This window comes from Ailuropoda melanoleuca, chromosome 8, assembly GCF_002007445.2.
Source record: "Ailuropoda melanoleuca isolate Jingjing chromosome 8, ASM200744v2, whole genome shotgun sequence".
In the NCBI taxonomy this organism is placed as follows: Eukaryota; Metazoa; Chordata; class Mammalia; order Carnivora; family Ursidae; genus Ailuropoda; species Ailuropoda melanoleuca.
Genome location: NC_048225.1, coordinates 71,168,924 through 71,186,300, shown reverse-complemented (window position 1 = coordinate 71,186,300; position 17,377 = coordinate 71,168,924). Strand labels below are relative to the sequence as shown.

The 17,377-nt window shown below is 39.2% G+C and overlaps 1 protein-coding gene across 1 annotated transcript in view; it reads left to right on the top strand.

The window, feature by feature from the left end:
- FMN2 (formin 2) overlaps positions 1-17,377 on the top strand; it is a 376,980-nt gene that overhangs the window by 342,818 nt on the left and 16,785 nt on the right. The window contains 1 exon segment of the mRNA XM_034667639.1: positions 2,805-2,954. Within this exon segment, the coding sequence (XP_034523530.1) occupies positions 2,805-2,954 (150 nt within the window).

The following is a 17,377-nucleotide window of genomic DNA, read 5'->3' as shown; positions in this document are numbered from 1 at the left end:
ATGTAGGAAAAAAGGGGATAATTCAGAAAGAATGGAATCCATCCCTTCCACCCCCCCCCATCCAAATGGGTATCTTTCATGTCATATGAGTTTGAATTAGCAGAATGCCACCTAATACTGGACAGGATTATATAACCAAAAATGCCTCTGGCATACAAGGTACTTTGATAACTTGTAGAAATTATTGCCTATCATTTATTTGGTTATTTTTGAAAACTGCATATGCTTTACTCTAGGGAGTGGGGCGGTTGAATACAGTTGGGACAGCATTTGTGATCCTCAGACAGTTCTTTATTCCCTGTATCATACTTAGGAGACACATTCTTTCACCATGGCCACTTCCAAAGAAACCGCTACATATATAAATTGTCTTTGTTGAGAATCATGCCATTCAGCAATTTCACACATTGACTTCAGTTCAGTTGTAGGATACTAATATGTCTCACAAATTCGTTAAGTTTTGCACGAAGAGCATTTTTTAGTGAAAAATGCTTGCTTCTTAAAAAGTTAATACATATATTGTTATTTTAGTTTATAACATGCAAGTATTTTTCATTGAATCTTCATGATAACTTTGAAAAGCAAACATATCTACCACTTTATAGATGAAGAAACTGAAAAGCTCAAAACTGAAACTCAAAAGTTGCTGCCTTCTTAAAGTTATGTAGGCAATTTATGGCAAAGCCAAGGGGAAATTATTCAATCATTAGAATAATTACTACCAGTATCAGAAACCTCTATGCATGCCAATAATTCAAAAATGTCTACAGGGAACATGATCACATGAATGTTTTTTAATAAATCAGACTCAATTGACTTAGTTACAGTTTAGAGGAAATTTTTAGTAAATATATATTCATATTTCTTAATATAGAGTATACATTATATAATGGGAAATAATATGCAATACAAATAAATTTGTTTTGTGTTAAAACATTTAACAAACACTTTGGAAATTAGTTTTTTGGAATTCAATTGTTTATGATTCTTAGTCCTATATTCTCTCCTTTTAACCATGCTGCCTCATGATAGAACTTTCAAAATGTTTTCAGTAGCTAAACAGATGGACCAACTATTACTACTTAGATGTGTCTGCCCAAACAAACTGGCTTGGTCTGTAGTGATCAATTTATGAAGAACAAATACCAAGAAATGATGGAAAAGGATAAATGGATGGTCAAGGATTTGAGACCTAATTTCTGCCATACAGGTCATAAATTGTCTTTGGGCTTATAAGGAGAATGACCGGTTTTCTCAGGAGGGAAGTATGTGTATACTTTAGGTTTTAATAAAGTATGACCCAGATATGTCTTAGACTATTCATGCTCCCTGCCATCTACTGTCCTGGCAGTCCTCACCCCATCAACACATTCGGCGGACGCATTCTGATGTCGTTATGATAGCTCAGGGCAGCCAGATTCTCACACACTTTATCCACTTAACAGCTGACTCTCTCTCTCAGGATTGACTGGCTTTACTGTGTCATTTTTCCTACTAGGCTAACTAGGAAGAAACACATAACTCCTGGGAGCTACACATTTGGTCAAATACATGCTGTCATCTCTCCCCAGAATCCAAAAGCTGGTGTCCCCTTACTGCTTAGAGACTACCGTGAGGCTAGTTTTTAAACAGCCTAGCCTGTTGGTCATAGTCAGGGTGGCTGTGAATTCTTTATTTTGTGTGTGATACTCAGTCTCCTTTACCTTCTAAGTGTATTCACCCTACATATCTCATTTTATTAATGATCATATCAATGAGATATTTTTCATATATTTTTCAGGGTAAAGATTTGAAATGAGCTAGATGACAAACTGAATACATACACAGATGTGTGTTAGTGTATGTATGTGTGAACACATATTTTTAATCAAACAATGCAATATGGTAAAATCAAGTTGCCTTAGAAATGTTTGCTTCATAGTAAATCACACTTGTGCTTTGTAGAGCAGTGAAAGTACCGGCCCCTGCCAGGGTGGGAAAGAAAGGGAAGGGGGGGCAAAGGTTATTGGAATGTCACTCCTTTTTGCAGCAACTCTGGCCGTACGCTGACCAGCTGCCCAGGTGTCCTCACTATGACATTACCAGTTTTATTGGCCTAGGTCCTTTTCAGGGCATTTTTTATGGGAATGGAAGACTTTTGCTGAGTCATAAAGCTACCATTTACCGGTTGTATGTTCTTTGTCAACGAGGCCTTCTGAAACTTCTGAGCTTCGTGTGGTTGTGTAGTATGGCACAGCACCTCTACAGACTGACCCCATCAGCCTACTGTCCCAGTGCTGGCTGCCATATTGGTATCCACTCAATAATATTGCCATGATCTGATGAGAGACTTTGTCACCTTTTCCTGGGACTCGCTTTTTTCTTTTTTTCCTCAGCAATGTAGGAAGCCAAACTGTATGTGAACAATATAAAAAGTATATATAGAATACATAGCAGTTTGGGGACAAATGGCTGATATTTCATTTCTTTAGTGTAGAAAATTGTATAGACCCACTACTTACAATATGCCCCAATTTGACTGCAGGTTTATTTCTGAAATATGTCAGGCACTTAGTGATTAACTTTGAAAATGGAATTGGACCAAGGATAGTTATCAGTATATAGAGGATTCTTACCAGCTGCTACTATCCATATCCAAAACTCTAACATGAAACCATAAGCGACTACTGTTGATGCTTGAAGAGTTTGAGGCTTCTTAGTAATAATAACTGTATATGAATGAAATCACCATTTGGATGGAGAAAGAATATCCCATATTGGAAAGTAATCATAGCTTTTGTGCTCGTGTGTGTGTGCTTTGACAGCTTTTTGGAGACTACAGCCTATTTCTTCATGAAACCAAAAATTGGAGAGAAGGAGGTGTCCCCAAATGTTTTCTTCAGTATCTGGCATGAATTCAGCTCTGACTTTAAAGACTTTTGGAAGAAAGAGAACAAACTCATTCTACAAGAAAGGTAGGTTTTTTCATTTGCACAATGGCATTTTAAAACTGGTATTTTATTAGGTGTGACGCCACTGGGGTTGCCAACTTTTATAGCCTGAAAGAAAAATTAGATGGCCCTCAACCTGGGATATCAAGTCTAACAGGGTGCTGAGAACTGACAAAATTTGGAGTTTGAATAAGAAGGGTTGACACAGAGGCTATGATGCTACAGAGAATAGCTGGGAAAATGGTTTGCCAGGACCACCGTCTGGTAAAACAACTTGTGTGATGAGGAAACCACAAAAAAGGAGATCATGTAAGTGTAGTGGAACAACCCTGCTGAGATGATAAACCCACTCACCTCAAAAGACCAATAGCAAAGACTATATAAAGGTAAGATGAATCGTTTTTATTTTGTCTTGCTTTTGCTCAATTCATGAGATATTATCCAAATTTCACCATTTGTATTAAAGTTTCTGGCAGTTGTCACCAAGAAACAGATGATCAATATTTTTTAAAAGATCTTACAGGATTCTTGTAGAATTACACCACATTTCCTAAAGTAAATTTTTTCAGGAATGAAGGGAAATTTTTTTCTCTTAAGTATATGAAGTCTTTGTCACTGATTATGAAATTCCATGGAGGCATATTAAATATTAATTCAGGAGGAAAGCTAGCCCTTCCAGGACAGCAGCCCCAAATAGCTGGGTCTACTGGGAAAATGAAAACGAAACACAATCAGCACTGTAAACCAAACGCTAAAACCAAACCAGTTAGTAAACTTTCCAACATCCTTGCACTAACAATGACTTTGCTTTAGATCTTTAGAACATTTACATCCTAAGGGACTTTGTTCGTCATACCACAAAATTCCACGGTTTCTGCTTATTGTCTTCCTTACGTACAAAACCGTGATTATCCACCTGGTTTTCATGTGTAAGTAGATAGGATACATCCTTAAACCAGTTGAAATTAATTGCCGGCATCTGTGGGGCACATAGACTGTGCTATGAGTGCTAACTCATGTAGCTAATTGCTTAGACTCCATGCTGTTTTCATGGAAGAAGTTGTACCTCGGCGAATAGTAGATGGAAACAGAGAGTGGTCGGAACGGAAGGGAAAATACTGCAAGTATTCACTCTAAAGATCATGACAGCATTCTACTTCAAAGTGCATCATTACGGGTTAACCTAAAATATGCAGTTTTAGTCAAAAGACTATGCAGGTGAAATAGGACGATAATTACTGAAATATAAGCACATGTAAATTGTCATTCATGTCCTTCAAACTTAGCTATATATAATCTTTTTAAAATTTCTTTTTTTACCAAGCAAGGGCTGTCAGTTTGGAAAATGGTAAAGAGAAACCTTTTTTTGACTTCAACACATCACTTACAATGTCCCTTCATGTCCCTCACTGGTCCCCACGGACCTTCTTTCATCTCTAATCTCAACTTACTCCCCCAGAAAAGGGCTGACAGCTCCGTCACACAAATGTACAAATCTGACAGATGAATATTTCTTTCTCTTCTTTTTTAAGATTTTTATTTGTTTATTTATTTGAGAGAGAGAGAGAGCAGGGGGAGGAGCAGAGGGAGAAGGACAAGCAAACTCCACACTGAACATGGACCCAACACGGGGCTCGATCCCACCACCTGAACAGAAGTCAAGAGTTAGGTGCTCAGCCATGGGAACCACTCAGGTTCCCTTGACAACTGAGTATTTCACCATGTACGGTCATTCGCATGGTGGCTGGGGCTGGAGTCCCTAAATGAGGGTGGCAGTGAGGAGAGCTAGGCGTCAGCAAGGCAGAACAGGGGAAGCGTAGTTTTGGAGGAGCTGTTCTGATAGCACATCGGGGAAGTAAGTAAATCACGGCAGAAGGCTGGCGTGTTCCTACGGCAGTTCCTCTGCAGGTCCTGGGACAAGAAGGTGGGTGGACACTTTTATTATAGTTTGCCTTTACTCTGTACATCTGTACATGGGCTGGGGAGATGCCCTCTCAGGGGAGTTGATGAGCCTGACTAAGTCAGTTGCACAACTCCCCAGTGGCACTCAGTCTCATCCAGCCTGTGCTCCGTGAGGCAGAATTGTGTCTCTAGGTAACACTTTGATACGAAACCACTGTTCCATGATATTTTATGCATTTAACATGACCAAAACTAGCTTTTCTTCACTGGGTAGCTCATAAAATCAACCAGATGCTGCTTTTATACTCCATCCTGTGCTTGTCATGTCCTAGGACTATACTGTGGCTTTTTTGACTCAACCCTTGGTGATTTTGCTTTTTGACGCAACCTTTGGTGATTTGCTCACCCCTTGGTGGCAGTGTTGTGAATTGGCAGATTACAAGTGTTCTTCACTGCAGACTTCTCATCGTTGAAAATCATTTGCTTTCACAAAAGGCTAAGAAGGAATGTGTGGCAGGTGAGCCAGGGCTCTTTGCTCTTGAACTTCTGAATTTTATTACACCTCCTGGCAAATGGGCTGCTTTGATAAGCAAGACCATTGGTCTGGCTCATTTGTAGAAAAACTTTGTCCCTTTCCCTAGCGTAGGACCAGTGACACAATTTCCAGGAAACAGTGCAAAATGAAAATGTGGGGCCCCTTGTTAAAAAATTATTAAACAATTTCAAGACAGCAAGTACAGAGTCCTTCTACTAAAAGTGCACAAATACCACTCATGGAGCCAGCCTTGCCCTAGTGTAAGTCTTGTATCATATTTTGTGTAGGTAAATGGAAGGGTATTTTAGGAATGCTTCAAGTCCTCAGACGTTGATAGGAAATGGGATGTGGTCAGTTAAGGGTTTTAACTTCTGGTACAGTCTGTGTTGATCTGAGTAGAACTTCACATAGCACTACAAATACCTAAAATGGGTATCTGTATCCCAACCTGATTGTTCCCTCCCAACAAATACCCTGCATATTTTGTTTAGTCAGTTTTATACCATGATGATGCCTAATGATGTGTCTATTTTAATCTTATACCATAACTATTTTGGTATTTGCATTTTAGTCTTTATTTCCCAATGAGGTGTTTTGCGTCTTCATTTCTGATGTAGCTCTCATTGTCACTGAGCCACAGTGCCTTTCCACCCTTCCGGTCTCCAGATATATTTGCTGATTTGACTTGTTACATCATTGTATTTGACATAGATATGGGAATAAGAATTTAGCTTATGAAGTAATGAACATGCTTTCCTGCATAACTTATCATTGTAAGTAATAAAAACAAACAAACCAACAAACAAAAAACATTCCAAATACCTTAAGTAAAAGGAAAGGCATTGTTTAGACAGTCAAACCACAGAAGGGCAGGGATGGCACTTGCATGTGGATTGCCTGAATACAGAAATTCGAACTGCAGTCTGTGGGGGCTAGTCAGGTGTGTCCATGCCTGTCTCTCACTTACTTTCTAAATGTCCTCTTTCTTCCTCCAATTCCTCCTCCTTCCTCTTCTTCTCCCCCTCTCTCTTTCTCTCTCTCTTATTCTCATGCTCTCACTCTCTCCGCCTCTCATCTTCCTGCCACCACTCTCCTCTGTGGTTGAGTCTAGTTTCCAAGTCAGGTTATTCCTCCAAGGGTGGCCCCATGGTCATTGGTCAGAGCCATGACTCACATTCTCACAACCTAGTAGAGAGAGCACTCTCCACTATCTAGAAAAATTCCAAGGAAGAACTCCAGATGAGTTGTGCCCAGTTCTGGATCAGGCACTGTGGCCAGAGGTGTGGGGTACCGTAGTTAGTTCAGCAGTTCACAAGCCCAGTTGTGCGGCCAGAAAGGAGGGCTGCCGTGATTGACAGTCCCCTTCATAGCAGTCGCTGGAGTTAGGGAAGAGCAGTTTCCAACAAAAGTAAATAATAATATTACTACCCTAAGTTTATCAAGCCTTTAAAAATAACCTGTGTCATTAGCAGAATGTCTTAGCATGGTAGGAAAAACCTGAACGATGGTTTCATGATGTTCCTTGGTCTAATTTGGATTCACGGATTGACTATCTTTAAGGTTGTAAATCCTGTAAAAATATTTCTTATCCCATCGTTTCTATTTGGTTCTTGTTCTAGAGCGGTTGTAACTTTGTATTTTCTGGCTTTTCCTGAAAACACCTATCATTAAGTAAATATATTTCTTGAATTGGTGAATTCCTACACATCTGTGAAATATCTTAAAAGGTATGCTCTCTTTCTCATTGTTGTGGTTTGGAAAAAATGAAGATTTTTTGTTAGCTCTTCCACTTACCAGCCTAGTCATAGAAAGTCATAGTTTCCTACACTGCAAAATGGAGATAATAATAGCTCTCTTACAGCGTTATTGTGTAGACTAAATGAGATAATATATTTAGAGTATATAACAGTGTCTACATGCCAAATGCTCAATGGCTCTTACTCCTTCATTTAATATAAATGATATCCTGATCGTGGCTACCTACAAATGTAAGATATCAATAAGGCATGTTAAGCATTTTAAGAACATATTCAGTGGATACAAGGCATTTTTGTGACTCAGTTACTTTGTGGGTAGGTAAAATGTCTTGATTATGAGTCCAAGGGCAAACTTTTGTTTGACAATGTTCACACAGTCCATCCCTCTATTATTTACATCATGCTATACAAAGGAATTCCCGTTTTGATGCTTTTAGACAACTGGCCCATTGGTTCTTTCATGAGTCAGAAAGAGTGCTTTTTCATATGCTTACAACTAGGCATATACAATGGTTAATAAGAAATCCTTCTCAAAAAAGAAATCTAGACTTGTTATCGCTGAGCAACACAAAACATATGAAGAATCTTTTTAAAAATTGAACATGGCTATATCCAGAAGATGGGGGGATAAACCAACATTTACTCTGCCAAATGTCTCCCAAAGGGCTCACAGAGCACAGTGTTAATATGTCAGGAAGTGGGCGGTCCTTATCTCTTTTATTTTCGGGAAGGCAGCAGCATCAGTATCACCTAACCACCAATGAAGCCCTAGGGAGCTTGGACAGTAAAAGCTATGTTAATTAGAGGAAAGAAGTATGGGTTGATTGGGAATACATGTGCTTTGTGACTCTGATGGGACTGTGGTCCTCGGAGAAGACAGTGGCGCCCAAAACAACTCCACCTCTCTCTTTTCTGTTCTAAGCAGACTTCAGCTTGTCAGCAGCCTGTAGCTGTATAATTATGTGAAGTTATTTGTAATTATTCTCATATTCCATATGGAGTTTTTACTATGCACAGGAGATATTCAAGTCCACTTGGTTAACAGCCTAGCCTGCGTTTGGTGTTCTATGCAATGGGAGAAACCTGGGGCAGAAGTGAAGGGTTAATTCTGCCCAGAGAACTTTTGACAAGGAGGTTGGAGTTGGAGTAAGATTTTCATAGGCAGGTCAGGGAGGTAAGGGCATTCTAGGCAAGATAATGTGGCTCTGGCAGCCCCATATTGTGCAGTGTGGCCTATCAGAATTTTATTTTTAGTTGACTTAAGACATTTTAATTTAATAAATCAGTTGTGACATTGGTAAGGATTATGTTTAAAGTGTTGTCTAACTTAATTTACTGGTTTATTTTGTTTTGAGACAGGTAGTCTTTGATGACCCAGGAGAAAGGATAACTACCCCTCTAATTGCACAAGCATGTGGCAATCAAGTCTAGTTTCTGCCCAGCTGAAATCTGCAATTAGGGGGAAAGGATTTGAATGCTTGACTTTAGAAGGTTATGCATTAAATTGGAGAACACCTCATGCCATGTTAACATTCCTGGTTCCATAATTTATATTTAAGTGAGCTGTAGGTTCAGATTTAAGTAGGACGTTATAAGGGTAGAAGGAAGTAACCATTTTCAAAGGGATTGAAAATAAATCTAAAGAATGGAGATAAGGAAAGAAGGTTTATTGTCATGTAATAATGTATTTGTTGGATACTAGATGAAATGGCCTCTTGGACTGCATTGTTGCATTGCAACATTAAATGAATTTAGCCAACCATTTACCTCTTTAATTGAGGCATCAATGTCTAGAGAAACAGCACATAAAGAAGTTCTCTTCCTACTTCTGACTTTCTATAGCAGAAGCTTTGGCACAATGATTGACAATGGAATCGTAGGTAATGGAACCTGAGAATGTGTAGGGAATGTGATCTACATTCACTAAAGGAGTAATTAATATGCATTAAGACATAATAGATAAGTCATTTATTTATTAATTTATTCAAATTACTCTTGTCCTACTGTGTGCTGGACATATTTTCTGGCCATATGGTTCTTACCCTTTAGTGAGAGAAGTAGACAATAAAAAAATAAACACAGTTTTAAATTGTAGGTTGAAATTAGTACGGTAGGAAAAGAGTGAACCATTTTTGCAAAGCAAAAAGCAGAAGAACTTCATTTAGAAAGTGTGGTCAGAGGAGGCCTTTCTGAAGAAACAACATTTATGCTGACACGTAAAGATTTTGAGGGAGCAGCTACGTTAAGGGGCAACATAGCATGTGAGTCCACCAGGCAGAGATGTAGGGAGTTCAAGACAGCATGGCAGAAAAGATCGAGCGCGCTCCAAGAAAGACGAAGGTGTTGAGATGAATTTGATGAAACAGGCAGGGGCCTGATCATTGAGGCTCTTGTAGATCATGGTAAGAGATTGACTTCTTTGTGCATGCAATCAAAAAATCATCAAAGGGGTTTTTAAAAAGGGAATAGATTGATGTGATACACGTAATGAAAAGATTGTTGACTCAAATGGTAGTAAATTGGATAGTGGTATTGAGAAGCAAGTTAGGAAGTTAGTATAGTGGCCCAGGTGAAAGATATGATGCTGTGGACCATGGGGAAGGTGACAGAGATGAGAGGAAGGGTGTCGCTGGATTTATACTTTGGAGGCATACATATACAAATCTGCTCTTTGCAGGTTGCAGCCTGTACCAGTCGTAGAGGGTCAGAAAATTCTGTCTCACCTCAGATACTGACAAGCTCCCGTTAGCCAGGATGTTAGAGATCAAGAATGCAAACTTTCCCTTTCTCTCCTAAAATGATTTACGAAGGCAAGGTCGGGGAAAGATGTGACTCCTCAGATATCAGGAAATTCACTTTCCAGCACTTAGTTCTCCAAGAATGATGTAAAATCATTAGGTGAATATTAGATGGAAAAGATCTTTGCATTTCTTCTTGATCTTGCCATGTTCCAAGACATGTTTTTTAAATCTTGGAAAATCCTTTCTCAAAAGCCTCATGTTCAAAAATGGAAGAAACTCACCCTCAGGGCGTCTGGTTCCAGCTCCCCATCAGAGAATCGGGACCAAGAGCAAAGAAAGTAGCTTGTCCAAAGATTTTTTGCTTTGAAAAGGATTTAAACATTGTGGTACCTTTCAATAAATTTGTAGAGGCTTGTAAAGTTATCTGAGCAATTCCTAGTTTCTTTTCAGCATTTGCTAAAAATGTTTTTTGATGTCTTAGCAAAGTTTGTTTAAAACCATTTTGGATCAAAATATACTTCGTGGAATAGGTATTTTAAATTACCTATTAAACATAACTTCGCATAGCTTATATGGGCTGAAAATAATTCCTATACAAACGGTTCCTTTACAAGCAAGATGGTACTTTTAAGGGGTCACTTTAAGTTTTGTTAGGGTATTCTCAAACAACGTGGTGATTATAACCTGCTATAGGAGGAGGTCTAGATCTGTTAGATTTGAATCATGTCAAAATAACCATTCTTAGATTTGTGTGGGCTTCTGCTAGAACCTGGATTTTTGGGATAGTGAAAAATATAAGAAGTCCGAGGCTTCCCAGAGTTCATTTCCACTATGATATTCTCCATGCTGACTCTGACCTCTTTGAGCAAAGGAATTCCACCTGCTCTTCCTCAGGGTTCCACTCTCAGACACCACCCCTATTCCCATTAGTGGGAGTGAAGCTTTAGAGAAATGAGAAATGCTTCTTAAAAGCTTGGGATTCTAAAGTAAATAATGGATAATCAGAGACTAGCCATGAGAGGTAAAGATGGAAGAGATTGTCTCCACGATGTTTTAGGTATTGGTCTCTACAACAGATTTGAAGCTGATGGCAAAGTTTAGACCAAGACATGTCGGCAGTTATTATATTTGACAAATAGCAATTACCTTACTTGGTTTTGCTGCTGAAGTCTGGTTAAGATTTAGAAGCAACTGTGATAGGGCATCAAACTCAGTTTTCAAAGGGATCATTTGTGAAAGCGTGCACGGAGTGTGTATGTATGTGCAGTGGAGGGGGCGGGGTATATGTGGAGGGAACCAAGAATGGAGATCAGTACTGACGAAATTGAAGAATAGGTATTTTAATATAGGACACACAAAAGAAATTAGGTAATACTCGTGTGTCTTTGTGGGAAGGAAATGGAGAATGGGCTTAAGAAAGTAAGTAGAGTGGCCAGTACACATATGAAGGGATGCTCTGTGTCATAAGCCATCATGGAAATGTAGATCAGAACCACAGAGGGACACGCGCACCGCGATGGCTGCAGAGAAAAAAGCAGACAGCATAACAAGCGTCGGGACCGATGAGGACTCGTGAGACTCTCACACTGCTGGTGGGAATGTGGAATAGTGCGGCCGGTTCTCCTCAGAAGGCTAAATCTAGAGTTACCGTGGGACCCAGGCACCCCTTCCTGGGTTTTATACCAAAGAGAAGCGAAAGTGTTACGTCCACACAAACACGGCACACGCGTGGTCATGGCAGCATTGTTCTTAATGTCCAAAAGACAGAAGCCACTCGGATGCCCCTCAGCCGAGGAGTGGGCAAGTGAAATGTGAACGTTACAAAGGCGTGTTATTTGGCAGTAAATAGAAATGAAGCTCTGCCACGTGAACCTTCAAAATAGTACAGTAAGTGAAAGAAGACAGTCACAAAAGGCTGCATATCGTGTGATTTGATTTATATGAAATGTGCAGAATTGGCAAATATATAGGATCTGAAAGTAGATTGGCTGTGTCAGGGGTTGAGGGGAGACAGTTCTGGGAAGGGATGGTTAGTGAAGTTTCTTTTGGGGGCTATGGAATGTTCTAGAATTAGATAGCTGCACAACCCTGTGAATACACTAAAAGAAACATTGAGTTGTCCACTTTAAATGGGCAATTTTGTGGTATGTTAATGATGTCTCAGTAAAGCTTTTTTTTTTTTTTTTTTTTAAGAAAGTAGATTTCTCACATCAGAGTTTCAGCGTAAACAGAGACCGCAGTTGGTTGGGCTGACCGCCTGTGATGGTCTGTTTAGATGGCTGCTAGTGTTGAAGTCCTACATTGGCTCTTGCGCCTTCCTTCCTGGCACAGTCTCAGGTTTTCCCCTGTGGCTGTAGAGTTTAGTACGTGCTCATGAAAAGCCAATCTTTTAACTACTAACATGAGTAGTAGCTTAATCAGAAATTGAGAGATAAATGTGCTGGCAAAAACTGTAAAAAAAGAAACTATGTAGCTCATTCCAAAATCAAAAAGTCGCTGTCAATTTGGATGATTAGTAATTTATAATAGCTTGACTCTATAGTGATGAAATGAGCCAGTGTTTTCTCTATGTAAACCCGTTTCAGAAAATCACAAGTCATGTTAAAAATACATACAACATAATAGATATGTGTGTACATATTTTGAAATTTTTCATCTATTGCAAATAAACATTTTTTTCAAATCTTATCTCCATGGGAGGAGATTGTCAGGTTTTCTTAACCTGTATTTCTGATGAAGAAGTGATAAATACCTACAAAAAATAGTGGATATACTAAACAGTTAAAATAAGTGAAAGTAAAAGGGAAAGACATTTGTCTGCATTTGCTATGGGGTAAAACCTCACATCTTTCACTTCCGTGTAGTTAGCCCTTGACCCTCTCACTGTAATGTCTCCAGCCCTTCCCTGGCCTTTTCGGGTGCTCATTCAGGACCCCACTGCACAGGCCTTCTGGCCAATGTGCTGCTCAGGGTTTTTGTTTCTGCTTATTGTAAACAGTTGGGCTTAGCAGTTTGAACCATGGGCAGCTGCTAAGTCATGAGTGGAATTTTGAGCCCGTGGAAAGCAGACACTTTTTTTGAGGCAGACAATGATAGGGAAGACCCTTTATGTGGCTCACCCTAGCCAATGGGCCCTCCATGAAGACTAACCATATTGATGCCACAGGCCTAGCTGCAGAATTACAGTGTGGTCTTGGATATTGGCATTTCCAGTCAAGTCAAGTTCTGTCAATTGAACAACCATCATGGCAAATTGGTATCACTTAAGCTTGGGTTCTTTGGTTTCTGTAGAGAGTTATTGTTTACAGTTTGCACCTCTTTAAAAAGACCTTCAAATCAACATCATCATCATCATCATCATCATCATTTAAGTTATTATATATACATAATATTTTATGCATATTATAATTTCATATCCAATTCAAATTCTAATGCTCTTAGAGTTTTGGGAGCTATGATTTTGCAATTTTTAAGACTAACAATGTTGCAGAACAAAAAAATGAAATTGCATCATACCTAAATATAATTCCTAAAATGGTAACTTCTGCAATTTAGGTTTTCTAATTATAATATTATCAATATATAGATACACAGAGGTTTGTCTGCTCATTCCTTTTGAATGTTGTGTTACGTGAAGCCTATGAGCATTTATTTCATTTTACTTTATTTTATTTCTCTTTATTTCATTCCATTTGGATTTATTTTGCTTTTGCCTCCTGAGTAAGAACTATAATAAAATACTTAAGATCCTTGATGCCTTGGATGTGTTTCTAAGTTTGAAAACTTTCTTTAATCAACTTCATCTGTCATTTTATCTTGTTGAATAATGTTAAACATTCTCTAACTAATCCATCAGCTTTGTCTCCATCCTCTCCCGCGCAGCCCTGGCCACGTTCCACCTCCAGGTGATTATAAAGCTTACCCCTTCCTTTAGGAGTAACAGACTGGCACCCGTGTGTCACACTCTGTATCTAGATGAAAGAAAGTGTTCCTGGCCAACACGTCTGCACAGCTCATTGATCTCTCTCTGGAGAAGGGCTGGTATGTGTCCTTACAGAGTCCTTCCTTGAATGATTTAAAGCTTGATGTGGAGCTATATAAAGTCCTTTTGGCTAGCTGTGTCTTACAGAATGAGGGTCATGCCACTTCTGCATTTACAGAAGGGGACACAGTGCTCTCCTACCATGAGCTGCATCCCCCATTGCATTGCATAGAATTAGCTGACGGTTGCACTTGGCGAAGTGAAAACTAAGTCTTGTAGAGAATCAAAGTGTCCGGTGCGGTCAGGAAGGAGGCCTGCCCTGTCCTTTGGAGACTTAGGCAGGTTCAAGTTTTCTGGCTTTTGATAAGGAAATCGTAATTTTCAGAAAGTAGCATTCTCAAAGAGGACAGAATTCTGAGTGTGTTGGTGGAGGCCGCCGCTGTCTTGCTGCAAGCAGAGTGGACTGAGAGTCATGACGTCACTACCATCTCTTCCTGGGCTTTGCAGTGTTGTTCTGCCTTCGGTGCTTCTGGAGAGGAGACGGGAGATGAGGTGATGGGAGAACGCCCTGGAGGGAAAGGAGGCAGTCACACCAGAGAGGGCCTGATCCCCTGAGTTCCATTAACCCAAAGATGACCCTTGTCTCCACCAGATTAGGAGAACTGGGGCAGTAGAGGTGTCCTTGACTTAGTATTCCGTCAGTCACAGTCATGTGTAGCAGAACCCAGTAATAAGATGGAAGTGCAGCTTTTTTATTTTTTATTTTTTAAAAGGTATCTTTAAAAATTTTTTGAAGATTCATTTATTTTATATCTATCTATCATCTATCTATCTATCTATCTATCTATCTATCTATCTATCTATCTATCTATCGAGAGCGAGAGAGCACAAGTGCCATGTCGGGGAGGGGCAGGGGAGAAAAGCAGGCTCCTTGCTGAGCACAGAGCCTGACCCGGGGCTCTATCTCATGCTCTGACATCATGACCTGAGCCGAAAACCAAGAGATCAATGCCTCACCGACTGAACCACCCAGGCACCCCCAGCTATTTTATTTTTTTAATAAACAGATTAATCTATAGTCATATTAATGAATTAGTGCTTTTTTCCATATATTTAAGCCCTATTAATATTTCTCTTTTGTTTTATAATACAGGCAGCTAAGGTGGGCTGCATTTACCATCACTTTGAAAAATGATAAAACTTAAAATTATGCCAGATTATATAGACATTCACTCTTTTTCTAAAGAATATATTGAATACGCTTGTCTTTTAGGCATTGTAATTTTGTGGTTTATAATACGAAATATATATTTGATCTTCAGCCAAGTATCTGACTTAGAGCTCCTAAAACCTTTGGGATCTCCTAAGTGATGAGAGTTATGAAGATGTCTTCTGTTATGTTATGGGGTGACTTTTAGAAAGCCCTTAGGTCACCTAAGGATGACCAGGGAACCAAGCCTATAATTAGAGGGTTGGAACTTTCTGTCCCATCCCCTAACCTCTGGAGAGGGAAGAGTGACTGAATCAATCACCGATGGCCAATGATTCAATTAATCATGCCTGTGTAATAAAGCCTCCATAAAATCCCAAAGGACCCACACACCTTGCTCTATGCGTCTCTTCCATTGGGCCTTCCTGAGTTAAAACCTTTTATAATAAACTGGTGATCTAGTAAGTAAAATGTTTCTCTGAGTTCTAGGAGCTATTCTAGCCAGTTAATTGAACCCAAGGTTCTAACCTTTCATCTCTAGCCTGTGGGTCAGAAACACAGGTGACAACCTGGATTTGCCATCGGCATCTGAAGGGGGGGGGCGGTCCTGGGGGCTGAGCCCTTAATCTGTGGGATCTGATGCTATCTCTAGGTCAGAATTGAATAAATTGGTGGTAAGGGAAAAACCCAGAGATCAGAATTGGCATCCGAATCAGAGACTTTCATTTCAAATTTAAAATACCCAGAAGTGGAAGTTTGCCTGTGAGAATCTGTAGCCCTTTAAACTGTAATTTGTCATACAATGAGTGGGGGTCAGCCTGGGTGCGGAAAAGGGAAGGAGTAACAGTCTATTTTAATTATTATTATACATGTAGGTAATATATACTTTGCAAGAATAAAACATAGAATAAAAGCATATTCATAGTTTTTCTTAACAATTGTTTTTAAACATTATTTTCTTTGGTTCAAATTCCTTTGGCCTAAGGGTGAATATTTTTGGAAAGTTTGATAAAATTCCATTTGGCCACATTAAAGTTTTCCAAATGTATGGGGGAGGTAAATAAGATGAAGAATAGTTGGAAAACAAGCATATTTCAACAGTTAAGAGAATTTTGGACTCTCACAGATAACTTAAAAGCTTCACTTTGAAAGTCAGTCTAGATCTAGTTATTGATGTATTCTTAAATTCATGTGTTGTTTTTAGGGCAGAAGCACTCAATTCTATATTGAGTTTGTACATGGGTTTATTTCTTACAGCTCTGATTAATTTTTTAATGTTTTCATTTTACAAAGGAGAAATAGAATCATTGCTTGGAGTACTAGAGCGTGAACATGAAGCTAGGTAATGTTGATGGACTAATTAGAGAAAAAGGTAGAAAGGCAGTTTTTTTTTAATATCATGGATAAATGGCTGGATGGCTGAACAGATGGATGAGCAGACAGGCAGATGGACAGATGGGGAGTTATTGGAATTCACACATAAAACCATTCAGGAAAAATCCAAGTAAGTGAAAATGATGTTTTTATGAAGAAAACTTAAGGTGGCTTCTATTTTTTAAAGCTCTCTACTTCATCTATCATTAATAAAGAAAAAGAACTCCCAGTATACTTTACTTTGGTTATGGTTAGGGTCTATTACTGTGTCCCAAACATTCACATGAGATTCAAGGACCAGCACAACCTCTCAGCTTGAGAGAGGCAAGAACATGACCGTCAGAGGGGCGCCTGGGCGGCTCAGTCGTTAAGCACCTGCCTTCGGCTCAGGGCGTGATCCCGGCGTTATGGGATCGAGCCCCACATCAGGCTCCTCTGCTGTGAGCCTGCTTCTTCCTCTCCCACTCCGCCTGCTTGTGTTCCCTCTCTCGCTGGCTGTCTCTGTCTCTGTCAAATAACTAAATGAAAACTCTTAAAAAAAAAAAAAAAAGAACATGACCGTCAGAAAGCTGGTGGATCATAGTAAAAAGGAAAAAATTGTTCTGACTCCCATAAAATATGTATTTTACCATTCATGAGTAATTACTAAAAACAAAATTCCTAGTAATGCTGATCAAATTAAGTGTTCACATCCAAATTCTTAATTATTAGTACCCATTTCCAGTTTTCCACCTGAGGGTTAAACAAATTGTCTAACAGGGATAATAGAGTTCACAAATGCTGGGGACAAGTATTATAATAATACCGTTTTATTCATAATTTTACAGTCCAGAGCCATAATTCCTTGTCTACAGTTTGGAGATCCAAAACACCTCTGAAATCAAATATTTTTTTCATAAGTTTGTGGCAAACTCAAGTTACATGAGACTGTTTACGTAGTCTTCAT